The sequence below is a fragment of the Enhydra lutris genome, unplaced genomic scaffold (genome assembly GCF_002288905.1).
Source record: "Enhydra lutris kenyoni isolate GAN:26980312 unplaced genomic scaffold, ASM228890v2 scaffoldscaffold26, whole genome shotgun sequence".
NCBI lineage: Eukaryota > Metazoa > Chordata > Mammalia > Carnivora > Mustelidae > Enhydra > Enhydra lutris.
In genome coordinates this window covers 24,591,575-24,609,159 of record NW_019154110.1, presented here as the reverse complement: position 1 = coordinate 24,609,159, position 17,585 = coordinate 24,591,575, and the positions used below count along the sequence as shown (strand labels likewise).

Sequence of the window (17,585 nt, the reverse complement as noted above, 5' to 3'; positions counted from 1 at the left end):
TAATATTCCGAGAAGGGGCACCTGGGTGGCTCAGTCAGTTGAGCATTGGACTCTTGGTTTTGGTGCTGGCTCTGATCTCAGAGTCGTGAGCTCTAGCCCTGTGTGGGGCTCCGTGCTCAGAGGGGAGTTGCCTTGGATAGTCTCCCTCTGCTCCTTCCCCTGCTAGCATGCGCTCGCTCACTCTCTCTCTCTCAAATAAATAAATCCTTAAATAATAGCAATAGTAATATTATTCAGAGGGAAGGGGATGAAAAAAAAAAATAAGCAGGCTCCTGGGTGGCACAGTCTTTTAAGCTTCTGACTCTTGGTTTTCGGCTCAGGTCATGATTTCAGGGACATGAGATCAAGCCCTGAGCCACAGTCAGCAAGGAGTCTGCTTAAGACTCTCTCTGCCCACCCCCCCACCCCCACTCTTGCACGTGTGCGTGCATGCTCTCTCAAATCTTCAAAAAAAAAAAAAATGAGCAGAATAAGATATGGCCCATTCCTTTTTTTTTTTTTTTTTTAAGAGTATTTTTTAGGGGCATCTGGGTGGCTCAGTCAGTCAAGTGTCTACCTTCAACTCAGGTCGTGATCCAGGGCAGGTCTGATCCGAGGACCCTGAGATCATGACCTGAGCTGAAGACAGATGTGTAACCAAACTGAGCCACCCAGGCGCCCCTAGAAGGTTTGGGTATTTGTTTTGTTCTTTTAGATTTTATTTATTTGTGAGTGAGAGAGAACACGAGCAGGGGGAGGGAGAGGAGCAGAGGAAAAGAGGGAAGCAGACTCCCTACCAAGCAGAGAGCCTGACAGGACCGGAGGCTGTCTTAGGACTCCAGGATCATGTCCTGAGTGGAAGGCAGACGCTTAACTGACTGAGCCACGCAGGCGCCCCTACATCTCTAGAATTGTTAAATAAGCATAGTGATTTGATAGTTGAATGGTCTTTTAGAGGCTTTAGTGATTACCTTTTGTCTAAACTAGTTGGGAAAAAAAAGAAAAAAAAAAAAAAAAAGCCAAGCTGATTTATTCCTGTGTCCCAGACGCCATCCCTTGCCCTCATCTATAAGGAGAGAACATTTCCCCCCAAAAGGACCAAAACACCAAGAAAACTGAGCAAGCATTAACAACACATTAAACATATATGCCTTTTTAAATTAACTTTTAATTTTAAGAAAAGCAAAGGGTGAATACAATTTTAAACAAACCTGAACCCCTGCACCCAGTGTTCGGGCGGCTCTGCTTGGGGCAAAGGCGCCTTCTCCACAGGGGCAGGTTCTGTGCCTCACGGCCTTGGCCAGCTCAGCAGAGAGATGGGCCTGGGGGCTGCTCCACTCCTCTCTAGGGGTTGGACATGACGCTTCACCTTGAGCCCGATGAAGCTGCTGAGGCTTTAAACAAGGCTTCTGGTGAATGTGGGGCCCCCAAGAACCAGGCTGGTGTCCGTCTCTGGCTCTTGCAGCGGTGTGCCCCTGGGCCTAGGTAAGAACCAGGAAGTAGCCGTCTGGATTCTGCACTGAAAGCAGAGAAGGGCACCGCTGGGGTGAGACAAGCCAACCACAGCTTCTCTGCTGCTCCCAAACCAAGCAGCGGGCAGGGCACCTTCCATACCCGGGTGTTCTTCCTCCCCCAGCATGAGGAAGCCTCCCTCTGTCCTGTAGGAGGGATAGAGGGCAGGCATCTCTGAATAACGAGAACCCCAGGGCAGCCGGTCAGAGGTGCTCTGTGCCAGGTGATGTCCAGCAAGCATCTTCTGTCTTGTAGTATGGGGGGCGGGGGCAGAAGACAGAGGGGGGGCCTTACCTTCCTCTCTGTTCTATTCCGTGGCCTAGAAACTGGGACGTTTTCTCCCTGAGCGGCAAACAGCCTTGCAGCCACAGGGATCTGTCCCTTTGACACCAACAAAATGGGCGTTCAGATATCTACCAGCTGACTGGAAAACGCCACAAGCCCCACCCCACCCCCAGTGAACACACACCTTCACAGCATCTTTTAGTCCCATTTAGGAGACAAAATAAACACAATCTTGCCCTTTCTAGGGCCTGCTAGACTTCTTTCTCCTCTAAAACCCCTACCTTTGTTCCCCACAGCCACAAAGTATGACTCATTCTCAAGATTCTGAACCACCTGCCAGGGAGAAAGGGTCATTCAGACAGTTCTGTTCTTCGAGCCAAACAGAAAAAGCCAGGGCAGGGAGAAGGACACTCGGCTTCTGGTGGGATCGTGATCAAGGCCCCTATGGGGCCTGGCAGAGAGCCAGGGCTCCCGTACCTGGTCACTGAGGAGAACAAAGACGTCCCCAGGGTGGGGCAGCAGATCTGATTGGCTGGGAGGGCCAAGAACTCAGCCAGCTTCGCAGACAGCTGCACGGCGCTGAGTTCATCTAGAGAGATCTCTCTCTTTTTTTTTTTTTTAAGATTTTATTCATTCATTTATTTATTTATTTGACAGACAGAAATCACAAATAACCAGAGAAAGAAAGTGGGGAAGCGGGGCTCGATCCCAGGACCCTGAGATCATAACCTGAGGTGAAGGCAGAGGCTTAACCCACTGAGCCACCCAGGCGCCCCTAGAGAGATCTCTTGATAAAAGCCTGGGGATGTGAGCAGCACACCTCACAGGGCGGGAATCAGTGGCGGGGGGGGGGGGGGGGGGCGGGGGGCAGCTGAGAGATCCCCAGAGACCAGGAAGGAGAGGACAAGGTGATTAGCTTCCTGCAGGATGGGGGCAGGAAGGAGTAAAGGAAAGAGGTTTATAAATCCACTTAATCCTCACCTATTTCTCAGCTTTGGGGAGGCCTCAGACTGAGGGGAGCCCCAATTTAAAAAGGGGGGCCACCTGCATATGAATGACTGAAACTCTAATACAGTAGGATTATAATGTTCGAATGCTGCATATCGACAATGACAACAATAGGTTTGGGGAATGGAACATGGAGGAATAATCTCAGGGGACATCTTGGAAGGAGAGGACTAATCTGGTCACGGAAGACAGAGGAATGCCAGGTAAGGCATCTCAGGTCCCAAGAATGATGGAGGATCACCCTCTCCCCAGGCAAGAAGATGTTCTGAGCAGCCACACCTGAATCTCACCTGCAGAGAGAGACCAGAACCTCACCTGAGTTGGTGTTCTTAGGAACCTCGCTCTCTTGCCTAGAGGCCTGCTGAGCCACATGCAGTCAGCTGGTGACTAATGGGCGTGGGCCAGGAATTTTATGTATCAACACTTCACACCTAAATTAACAGCCCCTCCCTGGGAGGGATCCCACCTCCTGCCAGGTCTCCAGAGAGGGAGGTCACCACTCATTTCTTAGACATTTTATGAATGGTGGATCCTGGGAGAAGAGAAGATGAGAAAAATCCATCTCTGTCCTCAGAAATGGAGTGATGCAGGTGGGATGGGTCCAGAAAAAGGAGGTCACAGGAGCCTAACTTTTTAGTTCATCCCTGCCAGCTTTGTTCTTGATCTCAAGCAGGTAGGTCACTGTCGGGGAGCTGAATTTCTTCCTCTGTAAAAAGAGGGTGTGGGACTAAATGGTCTTTAAGTTACCTTACAGCTTGACTATGCCACGGGTCACAACCATTAGCTGAGTTGGTAAACACAACTACAGAGGGAAAGCGCCCAGCAGAAAGAGCATTGGCTTGAAGAGCATTGAGAGGGCAGATCCCATCCGCAGCCCCACAGATCTGGACGAGATCCTGGCGGGTAAGCTTCAGCAGATCAGTACCTACAGAGTCAGGGCCATATTGCGGAAAGAGGCCTGCAATCAAGCATGGCAAGGGACACAATCCAACATTAGTCTCCAGACTGCCCGAGTATGTCCACAGATGGGGATGAAACTCGGATTCAAACCCCAGTTCTGCCCCTTGCTTGTTAGCTGTGTGTTTTTGGGCAAGTCACTTAACCTCTCTGAGCCCTATCCTCATGGGTAGTATATAAATTACATGGGGTGAGACAGGACAAGAGAGCCAAGCAGGCATAGTGTCTGGCAATTCTTAGTCCTAAACAGAAGTTAGCTGAAGAACGCACAGCAAGCCAGGCCACAGGCACATTTCCTGCCCTCAGTCTCCTACAGGTAGGGTCCTGCCAGACCCCAGCCTCACCAGTGAAGTTGGTCAGCATCCCGTAGTAGCTGGAGGACAGGTGCTGATGCAACCACTGCTGCGGGGCTAGGATGGAGGCCCCAGGGTTCAGGTCCTGAGGCATGAGGAGGGCAGTCTAGATTATCACCATGGGCCCACAGAATGCGAACAAGGGGCAGGAGAAATACAGCCTCCCGCCCTTGGCGGCCCCACCTCTGAGAGCCCGCAGCCTCATCCTGCCGGCCAAGAACCCCAGTCCTCTGTTTTGCCATCTGTGGCTATACAAGCTCTGTCCACCAGGGGGCAGGCCCACCCCATTCTGGAAGAGTGCACTGAAGCCCGGAGAAGGCTTTGAGATAAAGATTGGGGGCCGAGAAGGCTTTGAGTTAGAGGTTGGGGGGACTGGAAAGGGGAGACGCACCTCAGCGGGGCTGCCCCGCAAGGTATCCAAGGCGAACGGTGGGGAGGAGCAGAGCCTGTGAGGGAGCAGAGAGTGGGGAGTGCAGCCGGTCCCCAGCCCCCCCCCCCCCTCCCCGGGGGGGGGGGGCGGGCGGGGGGCCCCCCCCCCCCCCCCCCCGCCACAAAGGGCACTGAGCTGAGCCTCTTGCCCTTGACCGCAACCTCAACCCTGCCCCTCCCCGGATGCCGGGGCTGAGGGGCTCTTCACGCTCACCCCACCTCACCTCTCTGGGGACAGGAGCTTGCCCGAGTGCGGAGAGGTCGGAGCAAGAGGGCTGAGAGGCTAGTCGGGCCCTGCACTGGGATCTGGGCATGGTCAACACTGTGGGGCAAGCAAGCCGCAAGGTTCAGCCTAGACATCCCGAGGCCAGCGGAGGCTCTTCCCTCCCCTCCTTCTGGTGGGAGGCAGACCAGGGTCCCCGCGCCCTAAGGAGTCTCGGACAAAACGCCATTCAGGGGAAGAGTCAACTAGCCTGCTGGTCTGGGGGGGGGCGTAGCCAGGGAAAGCTTCCAGGAGCCGCCAGCCAGAAGCGGCAGCAGGAAGGGAAGTGCTCCAGGCAGAGGGGGCCCAAGTGCGGCGGGGCGATGGCGGGTGCAGGAGAGGCAGCCTAGGAGGCTGGAACAGACGGTGCGGCTTGTCCTTGCAGGAAGCAGGTGCAATCACCCGGGATTGTGACGATCGTGGAGCAGCCACGGCACTCAGGCCTCAATTTACCCACACGTACAATAAGGATCTTTCCTTCAAAGCTGCTCTCCTCCGTCCGGCGCCCCACCCCCACCCGCACACCTCCGTGAACACCAGGCCCTCAGGGGCAGCCTGATACTGTGCCTCTCCCGGTCTGTTTTCAGTTTGCGGTCAGCTCCTTTGGGCTGCAGGCGAGTGAGGAGGGGAGTTCAGAGCCCCCCACTTTACCTGCCCCCTTCTCGGGATGGAAGGGGCTGTAAGCAGGAGCTCGAGCTCCATCCCGCTCTGTGTAGGGAAGGGGGCGGCAGGCTGAGGGGGGGCACCCAGCCGCCAAGCAGGGTGACAGTCCTGAGAGGGAGGGGCAGGGACCCGCCTGTACCTTGAACACTTTGGTGAGGCGGCCGGCAGAGTGCAGGTGCGCTGCCTGCGGAAGGTCCTTGTCGCTGGCCTTGAAGGTGTGGATCTGGAGGCGGAAGGGGACACCTTTCTCTCCACCCATCTTGGAAGGAGCAAACACGGTGCTGATGCGGTGAATCTGAGGTGAAGAAGAAGCAAAGAGAAAGCAGGGTGACTCTAGGTCCCACCCACATTCAAGAAAGTCCACCTACAAACTGTACCTACCTGTCACCCGTCAGCCTTTCACCACAGCAACCTTCCACCCCAGCTGGAGTTTATTTCTTTTTTTTTTTTAAGATTTTATTTATTTATTTGAGAGCGAGACAGTGAGAGAGAGCATGAGGGAGGAGAAGGTCAGAGGGAGAAGCAGACTCCCCATGGAGCTGGGAGCCCGATGTGGGACTCGATCCCGGGAGCCCGGGATCATGACCTGAGCCGAAGGCAGTCGTCCAACCAACTGAGCCACCCAGGCGTCCCTGGAGTTTATTTCTTAATGCATAACTTTATTAGGTTCTTTCCCTTGCTCAAAATCCTTCAGTAGCTCCCCATGGTTATGGGATTAGAAACAAAGTTCCTGACCCTCAGGTTTGAGCCCCTTAAAGAGTCAAGTCAAGGGGTGCCTGGGTGGCTCAGCGGGTTAAAGCCTCTGCCTTTGGCTCAGGTCATGATCCCAGGATTCTGGGATCAAGCCCCGCATTGGGCTCTCTGCTCAGCAGAGAGCCTGCTTCCTCCTCTCTCTGCCTGCCTCTCTGCCTGCTTGTGATCTGTCAAATAAATAAATAAAATCTTAAAAAAAAAAAAAAGGGTCAAGGCCTTTTTGGATGATTGCGTGCACTCTCTCTCTGTATCTCTCTCTCTCTCATCAGCCAACACACTGACCCACCTCCCCGGTCTAATCATGGCCCCCAACACACTTGCATATAGTTCTCCCTAGAATCTTCTACCTGGAAAGCAATCCTGCTCCTATCTAAGACAAAATGTCCCATTCCAGGGTAGAATTGCCAGTTAAAATACAGGATGCCCCATTAAATCTGAATTTCAGGTAAACAACAAATAATTTAGTATAAATATATCTCAAATATTTCATGGGATATTCTCCCCCACACACCCCATGGGACATTCTTATACTAACAAGTTCTTTTTTTTTTTTAAGATTTTATTTATTTACTTGACAGACTGAGATCACAAGTAGGCAGAGAGGCAAGCAGAGAGAGAGGAGGAAGCAGGCTCCCTGCTGAGCATTGAGCAGTTGCAGGGCTCTGAAATCATGACCTGAGCCAAGGCAGAGGCTTTAACCCACTGAGCCACCCAGATGCCCCTATACTAACAAGTTCTTATCTAAAATGGAAATTTGGGGATGCATGGGTGGCTCAGTTGGTTAAACATCTGCCTTTGGCTCAGGTCATGATCAGGGAGGGTCCTGGGATCAAGTTCGGCATCTGGTTGGTTGCTCAACCAGGAAGGAGCCTGCTTCTCCCACTGCCTCTGCCTGCCATTTCCCCTGCTTGTGGTCTTTCTCTCTCTCTCAGACAAATAAATAAATAAAATCTTTTAAAAAAATCCATTTAAAGGGTGGGAGGTTGGGGGACCCTGGTGGTGGGTATTATGGAGGGCACGTATTGCATGGAGCTCTGGGTGTGGTGCATAAACAATGAATTCTGTTACACTGAAAAGAAATTAAATTAAAAAAAAGAAAAATATCCATTTAAAAATAATAAACAAATAAAAATAAAATAGAAATTTAACTGAATGTCCTGTGTTTTATTTGCTAAATCAAAGAGCCTATTCCAGGAAGCCTTCCCAGCCTGCACTCCACACAGCCTACAGCCTGTGTTCTGCCTGGTACTGGGATTCCAAGGGCCAGCAGGGTTTCCCCTCTGTTTACCCCCACTCCCCACTATAACCCTCCCACAATCCTGAGAAGAACTTGAAAGGATGGGGAAACAAAGATCACGCGACCCAGGCAAGGTCTGCCTACTAAGGAGGGGAAATGAAATTGTGCCACATCCACCTGACCTCCCAGTCCACGTGCTTACACCATGGTGAGCACTCAAAAGAGGGACACACAGGGGATTTTTGACAATATTGTTGGATTATAAAAGGAAACCTATTCAACCTAGAAAATGTGGAGGACTCTGACACAGAGTAAGGAATACAGGCATCCCATCACACCACCTCTCAGACATAGCACTTAATACTCAAGGATCCTTTCTTCCTCCCTTTTCTCTGGGCAAGAGAAAGGAAAAAGGAAAAACAACTTGTGTACACACACACATTTTTTTTAATCAAATGGAAATCTCAAACTTTAAATACAAGTTTGTCTTCTGCTTTCTCTTTACTTATAGGAAAACAGTTTTCTTTTCATTAGCCATTACTTTAAAGATTTGTTTACTTATTTATTTATTAGAGAGAAAGAGCAAAGGAGCGAGAACACCAGTTGGGGGGGAGGGGCAGCAGGAGAGGGAGAAACAGACTCCCCCCGTTGAGCAGGGAACCACCACAGGGTACCATCCCAGGACCCTGGGATCACAGCCAGAGCTGAAGGCAGACGCTTAACCATCAGAGCCACCCAAGCGCCCCTAGACCTCACTTTATTTTTATTTTTTTTAATATATTTTTTAAGATTTTGTTTATTTATTTGACGGAGAGAGAGATCACAAGTAGGCAGAGAGGCAGGCAGAGAGAGGAGGAAGCAGGTTCCCTGCTGAGCAGAAAGCCTGATGCGGGGCTTGATCCCAGGACCCTGGGATCATGACCTGAGCCGAAGGTAGAGGCTTTAACCCACTGAGCCACCCAGGTGCCCCTAGACCTCACTTTAATGGCTACATAATTTCCAGTGTATGTCTGCACTCAAACTTATGTAAAAGTCAATCCTCTTCCAACAGGCACTTTGATTGTTTAAAATCTTTGAATATGAGGAAGAGTGCTGCTATGGAGAACTGGTCAAGATACCTTTGTGTACTTATTGAACACTGTTGTAGGCTCAATTTCTTGAAATGGAAACACTGAGGGGCAAGCACCTGGGTGGTTCAGTCAGTTAAGCATCTGACTTTTGGTTTCGGCTCAGGATCTCAGGGTCTTGAGATCAAGTCCTTCTTTAGGCGCCATGCTGGACATGAAACCTGCCTGGCACTCTCTCTCTCCTTCTGCCACCCCCGCCACACTCACTCTCAAATAAATTAATAAATAAACAAGTCTTAAAAAAAAAATAAAACAATGGGGTAGAATGCTAGGAACATAAAATCAGTAAATTCTGCCCAAGTGTCATTCTACCAAAGAATGACTGCACAAACTACTTCTTTCTTTCTTCTTCTTTTTTTAAAGGAGCTAGAAGTTTATTGAATACACCGCAAGGGAGCAGTAGGCAGACAGCAGAAGAGAGGCTGTCTGCCTCCCCAGACTACTTCTTCACCAATAACAGTCTTTTTTAAAGTCTTTGCCATATATATGTGTGTGTATATATATATATATATATATGCATTTAATTAGCATTTTCTGAGGTTGAGGTTGAACTGTCTACATTTAAATGTAATTTGTATCCTTCTTGCATAAATCATCTGCTTATATCCTTTGCCTACTTTTCTATTGAGCTTTTATCTATTTTTCTTATTGATATATGAGAACTTTTTATATATGGAGGCTATAAACATATGTCATATGACAACTATTTTTCCCATTTGATGCCTCCTTTGAATTTTGCCTATGTATTGCAGACCATTGCTTTTTATGAAGCTAAGTTGCGTCCTGAGTTTTCTAGCTTCTTCCATTGCTTTCAGGTTTAACAAGTCCTTCCTTGTGGGGCACCTGGGTGGCTTAGTGGGTTAAGCCTCTGCCTCTGGCTTGGGCCCTGATCTCAGGATCCTGGGATCAAGCCCCATGTTGGGAGACGGCTTCCACTTCTCTGCCTACTTGCTCTCTGTCAAATAAATAAATGGAATCTTAAACACACACACACACACACACACACACACACATAAAGAAGAAACAAAAACAAGTCCTTCCTTATGGTGAGATTCAATAAACATTTAGCCATATTTTACCTTCAAAGTGCTTTCTGTAACTGGGTTTGTTCTTACTGTTCCCTCACCCCCACCCAAATTCCCCTTCCTTTCCCACCGGGCCTGCTGCCACTCCCAAACGACCTCCAGCCTCCACCCAGTCCCAGCTTCAGACTCACCCACCGGAAGAGGGAGATCCTCTTGAAACTCCAAATTGCAACTTGAAACTCCAAACTGCATTGGGAGGTTCCAATGAAACTCCACTGTGTTGAGTGGTGAGAGCAGCCTCTGGGGTTCGATCACCCCCAAGGACAGGGGCACATCTGCAGGCATAGGGCAACAAGCAGGGAGCGAGACTCAGCCCTCCCCATCCACATGGCCGTCCAAGCCAGCAAGTGGACCCGAAGGGTCCCCGGTCCCTCCCCATTCACCAATGTCCAGGGTGCTGTCTCCTGGCCACCTCCACCTGCACCCATCCAGCTGCTGCTGCTCTGTGTATCACAGGAAAACCACACACAACACACTCTGGGGGCACAGGAAGGCACGGCTCACAGGTCAGTGTGCCTGGCCTTTTGGGAACCAGTTCCCACAACTGGGTTCGGCCAACCATCCCACCTTCCTCGCCCCCACCTTGCTTCCCACCCTCAGGGGTCATAAGCACTTAGATCATAAGGTCTGTGTCCAGATGCCCACCTGCCACTCACTAGCTGTGACATTGGGGTAGTGACCTAGACACCCTGAGCCTCAGTTTCCTTATCTATTAAATGGGGGAGTTAATCCTTTCCCACTCTTAGCCACTCTACTTGTTTCTTTTCTTGCTGCCCTTTTCAATTTACAATCAGTAAATTGATTTGTTATTGCCTATAACTTGTCTGATCACGCGTTTGTCCCAGTAGAATGCAAGCTCCCTGAGGAAGGGAACCACATCTGTCTCTACTGTTGAATCCCTAGCTCATGGAATAGTTTCTGGCAATGCATGGGAGCTAAATATATAATTTTTTTGGAGAGAAGGAATCATGCATGTGAATAATGCTATGTAAATGTACTTCTAAATCCCAGATCTGTTCCTTTGTGTCCTTGAGAAAATATTTAACCTCTCTGGGCCTCTTTCCTCAATAATGCCTGCCTACCACTGTGTGGCTGTGAAGGTCAAGGTAAAAAGGGGTCTCCAAAAAATAAAATAAAAAATAAAAGGGGGTCTCAAGAGGGTTCTACTTGACAGTGACATCACAGGGATGACATTCGCCTCCTGTCCAGAGGGTCAGTCATGCCTAGCCCTTGACAGGTGGGGAGAGGGTTGCACCTACCTTCAATAGCCAGGCCCAGGCAGTAGCATCACTCAGTGTGGTGTTACCAAGCATCCGCACCTCATAGGGCTGGCCTGGGAGAGGTCAAGGAGATGTGGGAGCCCCACTGGGGCAGAGATGGAGCCTGCCACCCCCATCTTGCACTGGGCCCCGGCCCCAGTGCCTGCTGCCCCACTACACCCTTCCCATCCCCAGCCCCAGAGTACCCTGGTTCAGGTAGGTGAGGGTCTCTTCCTGCTGCTTGACAGGCATGGGAGGTGGCTGCACAGAGAATGTACTGGAATGCAGGGTGGGGATGCTCCTAGCTGGGGATGTTGTGTAGCCCTTCCTGCTTCAGGCAGGGCAAGGGCAGGGACTCCCTGTTGGGGGGGAAGGGGAGCACTGGCAGCTTCCACTCCAGCCCCTGTGGGGCTTTGACTCTTGCTAGACCCTCCAGGGAGCCAAAGGCTTCTGTAGCAGTTACTCCAGCAGGAGCAGGGGCCCAAAAGAGTCCCCCTTCCAACCTCTACCATCTCCGGGAGACCACCCTCCAGGGGCAAATTCCAGATACTACCAAACATCTACAAAAACCTGCCATCAGGGGCACCTGGGTGGCTCAGTGGGTTAAAGCCTCTGCCTTCAGCTCGGGTCACGATCTCAGGGTCCTGGGATGGAGCCCCGCATTGCATCGGGCTCTCTGCTCAGCAGGGAGCCTGCTTCCCCTCTCTCTGTCTACCTCTCTGCCTACTTGTGATCTCTGTCTGTCAAATAAATAAATAAAATCTTAAAAAATAAAAACAAAAACTGTGGTCAGTTACTTGTTTGCTATCTCAGGGCTTGTCTGAGACCAAGTAAATGCCGAACAAAAGTGCTCTGAGAGAGTGGGTGGTCAGGGTGTTTTGAGATGGTCCAGGATCCACTGAAGGTGGACCATTCCTCCACCTGCAAAGGCACCAGAGCCAGGAAGCCCATCCCCCTCCACTTGAACCTGATGGCCCTATCGGTCTGCGCCACACAGACCAGGACCATGCTTGGAGGCCGGGGAAAGGGGTTCTGGCCCTTACCTGAGCAAGTCACTCGGAGACCCTGGGTACAGTTTCCGGGGACTGAGCCATAGGTGCTCTGGCTGGTTATGCCAAAACAGCATCTTGGAAAGAAAGCCAGGGCCAGCTGTGTAACAGAGAGCTCAGCATTGGGTTGGGCCAGATTCACCGGACTGTCCTGCTGGGGCCCAGCCTTTATGCACAGAAGCAGACCCACAAAGGGGTTGGGCAAGGCCAGAAAACTTCTATTGGCTGGGCATCCAGGGCTCTAGAAAACGTGGGACCTATCAGGAAGCCCAAGCGCTGGCAGGGGTTATGGGGGGGTGTGCCTTCCCTTTCTCCTCTCCCTCCCCCAACAGGTGCAGGACACCTGTCCTTTTCCAGGGGGCTGCCTGGCTAGGGGACCACACTTTACAGAACACAGCCCAGATTGCTGTGGAAACACTCTGGGTGGCCTAGGAGGGAGAGTTCCCCGGGTGGGGAGGAGGGGGTGTGCCTGGGAGTGCCCCCTCCCAGGGCGGAGGAGAGTAGTCCCAGTCCTTGGTGGCTTTGGCTTTTCTCTGCCTGGGGGCACAGGCTGACTGTGTTTACAGACAAATAAGATCTGCCTGGAGGCTACTTTCCCACACTCAGTCCCTGTTGTCCTTGTACACAGATAGCACCCGCCACCCCCTACCACTGTGGTTGGTATAAACAGATGAGTGCCTTCCAAAGAGCAGACACAGCCTTGAAAGATGTGGCCTGACCTCGTGTGACCCTGGTTTTCCAGGCTTTGTGATTCTGGGGGGCCTAGCTGAGGGAGACAGAAAACCAAAGAGTACCCCCCACACACACATCAGGCAGGACACCTCCATCTCCAGGCCCCTGGCCCTTTGTCATCTACGTGCTTTCTCCTCCCATGAAGCCAGACAAAATAGAAGTTGGGAGAAAAGGGGGGATGGGAATATGCCTGCCAGTAGGGGGACTAAAGCAGCCTGAGTCCCCCAGATCCCCATGATAAGCTCCCCAAGACTTTGAGAACCCACCCATTGCCCAAGTTGGATTCAAGGCCAGAGGCCTCCACAAAACCCTCCAAGGCTGGACAGAACGGGATTCCAGGAAGGCCAGGGGAAGGGGAGTCAGAGGGGACCCAACAGGGCTCGGCCTTGGCCCGAGGGGAGCGGGGTATAGGGGTGGTGTGTGGAGGCTTGTTTTAGGGGCAGAGGTAGAAAAGCTAGAGGCTGGTGTGGGCCCCCACCTCCTTCCAGGAGGACACCATGAGGAACCAGTTAGGGGAGTAGGTGAGACCCCTTTTCCAGAACCCAATCCCCCACCACTCAGCCTCCACCACCTCTGAAGACCTCTGTATCCTCACGCTTCCCCCCTGAGGCTGCCTCTCCCCAGCTCCTTTGGCTACTCCCTCCTTCCACCCATCTCAGAGTCTCCGAGCTCTGTCCCCCTCCAGATGGTGTTGGGCCTGTTCCTGGTTTTCTTTGGCTCTCTCTCTGAGGAAAAAAAGCCAGGACTGAGGCAGATGGAGCCTGGCCAGTCCCAATCCCCACCTCACTCTCACTGTGCCCCTTGAGCCAACAGAGCACAGGGTCTGAAAGGCCCATTCTTGAGCCAAAGAGGCCTTAAAGAAACTTCTGGTCTCAGCGGAGCCTCAGGCCCTGAGAGGTGGGAGACCCTTCAAGGCAGGGCCCCTTTAGGCGTGTCACCTTCCTGAACCCCCTTTCCTCCTCTGTAAAATCGGGAGGTCTCCCTCCCTCCCGGGTCTCCCTCCCATTCGGTGTGGTAGTGAGGACTGGAGGAAATTCTATGCAATTGCATCTGATCACGCGGAGCGGGGGTGGGGGGGGGGGGGGGGGGGGGGGGTGTGTGTGTGTGTGTGTGTGTTAATCCTCAGAGGCCCCTGTTGGGGGACATCCTCAGTGTCCCCACCAGAGCGCGGTCCTGGGAAGTACAGACATGACTGTCCCAGAAACTTCCACACACACAAAAAGTTTCAGGGAGAGTTTTTTGGGGAGAATTTTTTTTTAAAGATTTATTTATTTGAGAGAGAGAGAGAGCGAGAGAGCATGAGTGGGTGAGTGAGGGAGCAGAGGGAGAGGGAGAAGCTGACTCCTCCCTGAGCAGGGAGCCCAGACATGGGGTTTGATCCCAGGACCCTGAGATCAAGACCTGAGCTGAAGGCGGACACTTAACCAACTGAGCCACCCAAGGCGCCCCATGGAAAAAAAAAATTTTAAATGAATTTTTTTTTCCTCACCCCAATTGCTCTTACATTTTCTATGCCATGGATAACCCAATCCTAATAATATCCTGTGGGTTCCCTAAAGCCGGGAAGCAACTTTTCAGCTGTAAAAATTGCTGAGCAATAACAATTCAGAGTCCTTCTCCTCCCACCAAAATGTTTTGTGCTCTTTTGTTTTCTATCCCCAGGCAACAGTCCAACCTGGAGAGTCGGAGAGCGAGGTCTACCCCTCCCTCGAAGAAAGAGGGGCTGAGAGAAGGGTTCCTCCTCTCTACATCCACCCATCCATCCATCCAGTCATTCAACAAAATGTTATGGAGTGGCTACAAGGTAGGAGCCTCCCTCCCTCTCTCTCTCTCTCTCTCTCACATACTCTCTCTCTCCCTCTCTCCCTCCCTGCCTCCCTCACACGAGTGTGGGACGCGGGGCAAGATATCCGGGCGGGTGGAATCCAGCCCCACCCTGGGCTCAGGCACCCCCTACTGCCTCCACATTGGTGGTCAAAAGTCTTGAGTCCTGAGCAGCCCGCAAAATAATGTTTAAAAGGAACATGGCAGTCCCCGCGGGGTCTTCTTGCCTGCGAACACACACGACCCCACCCCAGAAGGCGGCCCCGCCTCCCAGCAAGGCCTCCGCCACGTCTGGGTGCCCAGCTCCGCGCCAAACAGCGCCCCCTAGAGTTTGCGCGCGGGCACGGCTCTAAGCCCCCAATCCTTTGCTACAGAGTCAGTCCCTCTCGGACCACCAAAAGGTCTCACCTCGGAAAAAAGGACGCTCTGTTCACACTTCAAACGTACTGTCTGCTTCTTAGCTTCCCTGCAGCCCAGCCAGCCGGTGCTTACTTATCCATGTCCTGTCTCTGCCCTTCACCAAATCCTCCACAGTGGTCGTCTGACATGCTGTTTCTTCTTTGTGCCCTTTGTCCAGGGTCTGTTTCCCCATCAGAGAGTGGAAGCCCCTTGAGGGTAGGGACTAAGAGGCGCGCCAGGGGCTCCTGGGTGGCTCAGTGGGTAAAGCGTCTGCCTTTGGCTCAGATCATGATCTCAGGGTCCTGGGATCCTGCCGCGTAGGGCTCTCTGCTCTCTTCTCCCTCTCCCTGACGCTCCCCCTGCCTGTGCTCTCTCTGTCAAGTAAATAAATAAATAAAATGTTAAGAGGCCAACCAGCGTTGGGGTTAAGAATATCTGTCTTGAGATAAACTCCGAGTTCAAGTTCAGCTGTGTGACTTTGGGCAAGTAACAACCTTTCTGAGCTTCATGTGGCAACTATAAAAGGGGGTTGATAAATGCTTCTACCCCGTGGAGTAGAGGGAAAACGGAATTGAGGTAATAATCAAGCCCTTACTAAATGCAGCGGTTTCTTTCTCTATGTATCCCCAGTGCCTAGTACATCATATGGGTTTATCTATTGAAATTTAGAAGTGAAGGGGCGCCTGGGTGGCTCAGTCGTTAAGCGTCTGCCTTCGGCTAGGGTCATGATCCCGGGGTCCTGGGATGGAGCCCCACATCGAGCCCCACATCGAGCCCCACTTCGGGCTCCCTGCTCTGCGGGAAGCCTGCTTCTCCCTCTCTCATTCCCCCTGCGTGTGTTCCCTCTCTCACTGTGTCTCTCTCTATCAAATAAATAAATAAAATCTTTAAAAAAATAAAAAATAAAATTTAGAAGAGGGTCTGTTTATTTATTTTTTTTATTTTAAAGATTTTTTTTTACTGATTGATTTGACAGAGAGAGAGCACAAGCAGGGGGAGCGACAGGCAGAGGGAGAAGCAGGCTCCCCACTGAGCAGGGAGCCCAATGTGGGGCTTGATCCCAGGACTCTGGGATCATGAGCTGAGCCAAAGGCAGAAGCTTAACCAACCGCCTAGGAGCCCTGAGGGTCTGTTTTTTAAATAAATAGTTTTTTAAATTTAATATTAATATTATATTATTAATATATTAAATATATTAATATTTAATAAATCGTAGCGCTTACTACAACTACAGAGTGCTTTTCAACCAATCTACCTTCTAAGGTAGAGGCTGGTTTTTTCTTTTATTCTATTATCACCTTCCCCTCATTATACCGACAGAAATACTGAGACTCAGAGAGGTTAAATAGCTATCTCAAGGTCACACAGCTAGGGGCACCTGGGTGGCTCAGTCATTAACAGTCGTTAAGTGTCTGTTTCGGCTGACGGTCCTGGGATCGAGCCCCGCATTGGAGCCTGCTTCTCCCTCTCCCATTCCCCCTTTGTGTTGTCTCTTGCTGTGTCTCTCTTTGTCAGATAAATAAATATAAATTTAAAAAATTTAAAAACTTTAAAAGGTCACACAGCTAAGAGGAGATAGAGTTAGGATTTGAACCCAGGCCCTCTGGGTCACAGTCCCTCCTCTCAATCACTGTACTATGCTCCACTCTGTCTGATAAATATGTATGGAATTTTAAAATTAATCTCCAGACAACATTCCAACCTGGAGAGCTAGAGAATGATGCCTACCCCTTCCCCAAAGAAAGAGGGCTGATGGGGGAAGTGTTTCTCGTCTATGCATACAAGCAGGCATTCATTCATTCATTCAACAAGTCCCAAAGAAGTACCCCACCCAGGAACCTGGATTCCAGGGATGACAGTAACCTGGGGCTTTTCCAAGCTCTGGCTCTCCAGCTGCAAATTGGGGACAAAATACTTTCCATTCCACTCCCAGCTGCGAGCCCCGAGGATGAGTAATGCAAGTGACAGCAGCTGGGCTGCTGTGGTTTTAACAGGTGGAGAACGGGGTCGGGATGGTTGTGCTAATGATGGAGTGGGAGGGGCAGAAAGCCGGGTTTGTGGTCTCAGCAGGTGTGGCTACGCAGGGGTCCCACCTGACTTGGGAACTCCCTTGGGAGGCGGCGGGGAGGCCGCAGCAGGTAGGGAAAGGCATTGCAGACAGGGGAAGCAGCTTTCCCTGATTTAGGGTTGTGTGATCTAGGAGGAGGGGGCCCAGTCCTGCTACCCACCACTACTACCCCCGTGAAGTAAGATGATCCCCATTTAGGGACTAGGAAACCAGAGGGATGCAGGTTGCTGAAGTTTCTGAGCTAGCAAGGAATGGGCTGGAACGTGAGCCACCCCACTGTCCTGCACACTGTCCGGCACACATGCCTTCCACCCAGGCCAAGACACAGGACACGTAGTGAAACCTTTAGCCAGAGGGCCCTGAAAGCTCACTACTCCAACTCTCTTGTTTCCATTTTGCTGCCTTTGGGATCCAGGGCAATCTCCCTAAGACACAGGGATGATGGCACCACTCCCAGGGGAGAGGGGGAGAACCCCCCCACAGCCTCCATTGCTCTCAGTGCCCTTCTCAGACTGGGCTGAGGAAAACCTTGGCTAACCATGGTCCATCTTCCCAGGCACCATTGGCACAGGATAGTTAGTTCTTAAAATCCGTTTTTCTGGCA

At 51.4% G+C, this 17,585-nt stretch overlaps 1 protein-coding gene across 1 annotated transcript; it reads right to left on the bottom strand.

The window, feature by feature from the left end:
• Positions 1-1,460: 1,460 nt before the first annotated feature.
• Positions 1,461-12,035, bottom strand: LOC111151478 (transcription factor CP2-like protein 1). The gene is given in 21 exon segments (XM_022509493.1): positions 1,461-1,498; positions 1,594-1,663; positions 2,013-2,042; positions 2,044-2,109; positions 2,254-2,297; positions 2,300-2,379; positions 2,836-2,840; positions 3,095-3,171; positions 3,602-3,709; positions 4,086-4,179; positions 4,486-4,540; positions 4,748-4,845; positions 4,997-5,004; positions 5,321-5,393; positions 5,588-5,743; positions 9,786-9,925; positions 10,034-10,127; positions 10,910-10,983; positions 11,116-11,155; positions 11,157-11,268; positions 11,953-12,035. Coding segments are annotated over 21 exon segments (1,545 nt in total).
• Between the last annotated feature and the right edge of the window lie 5,550 nt (positions 12,036-17,585).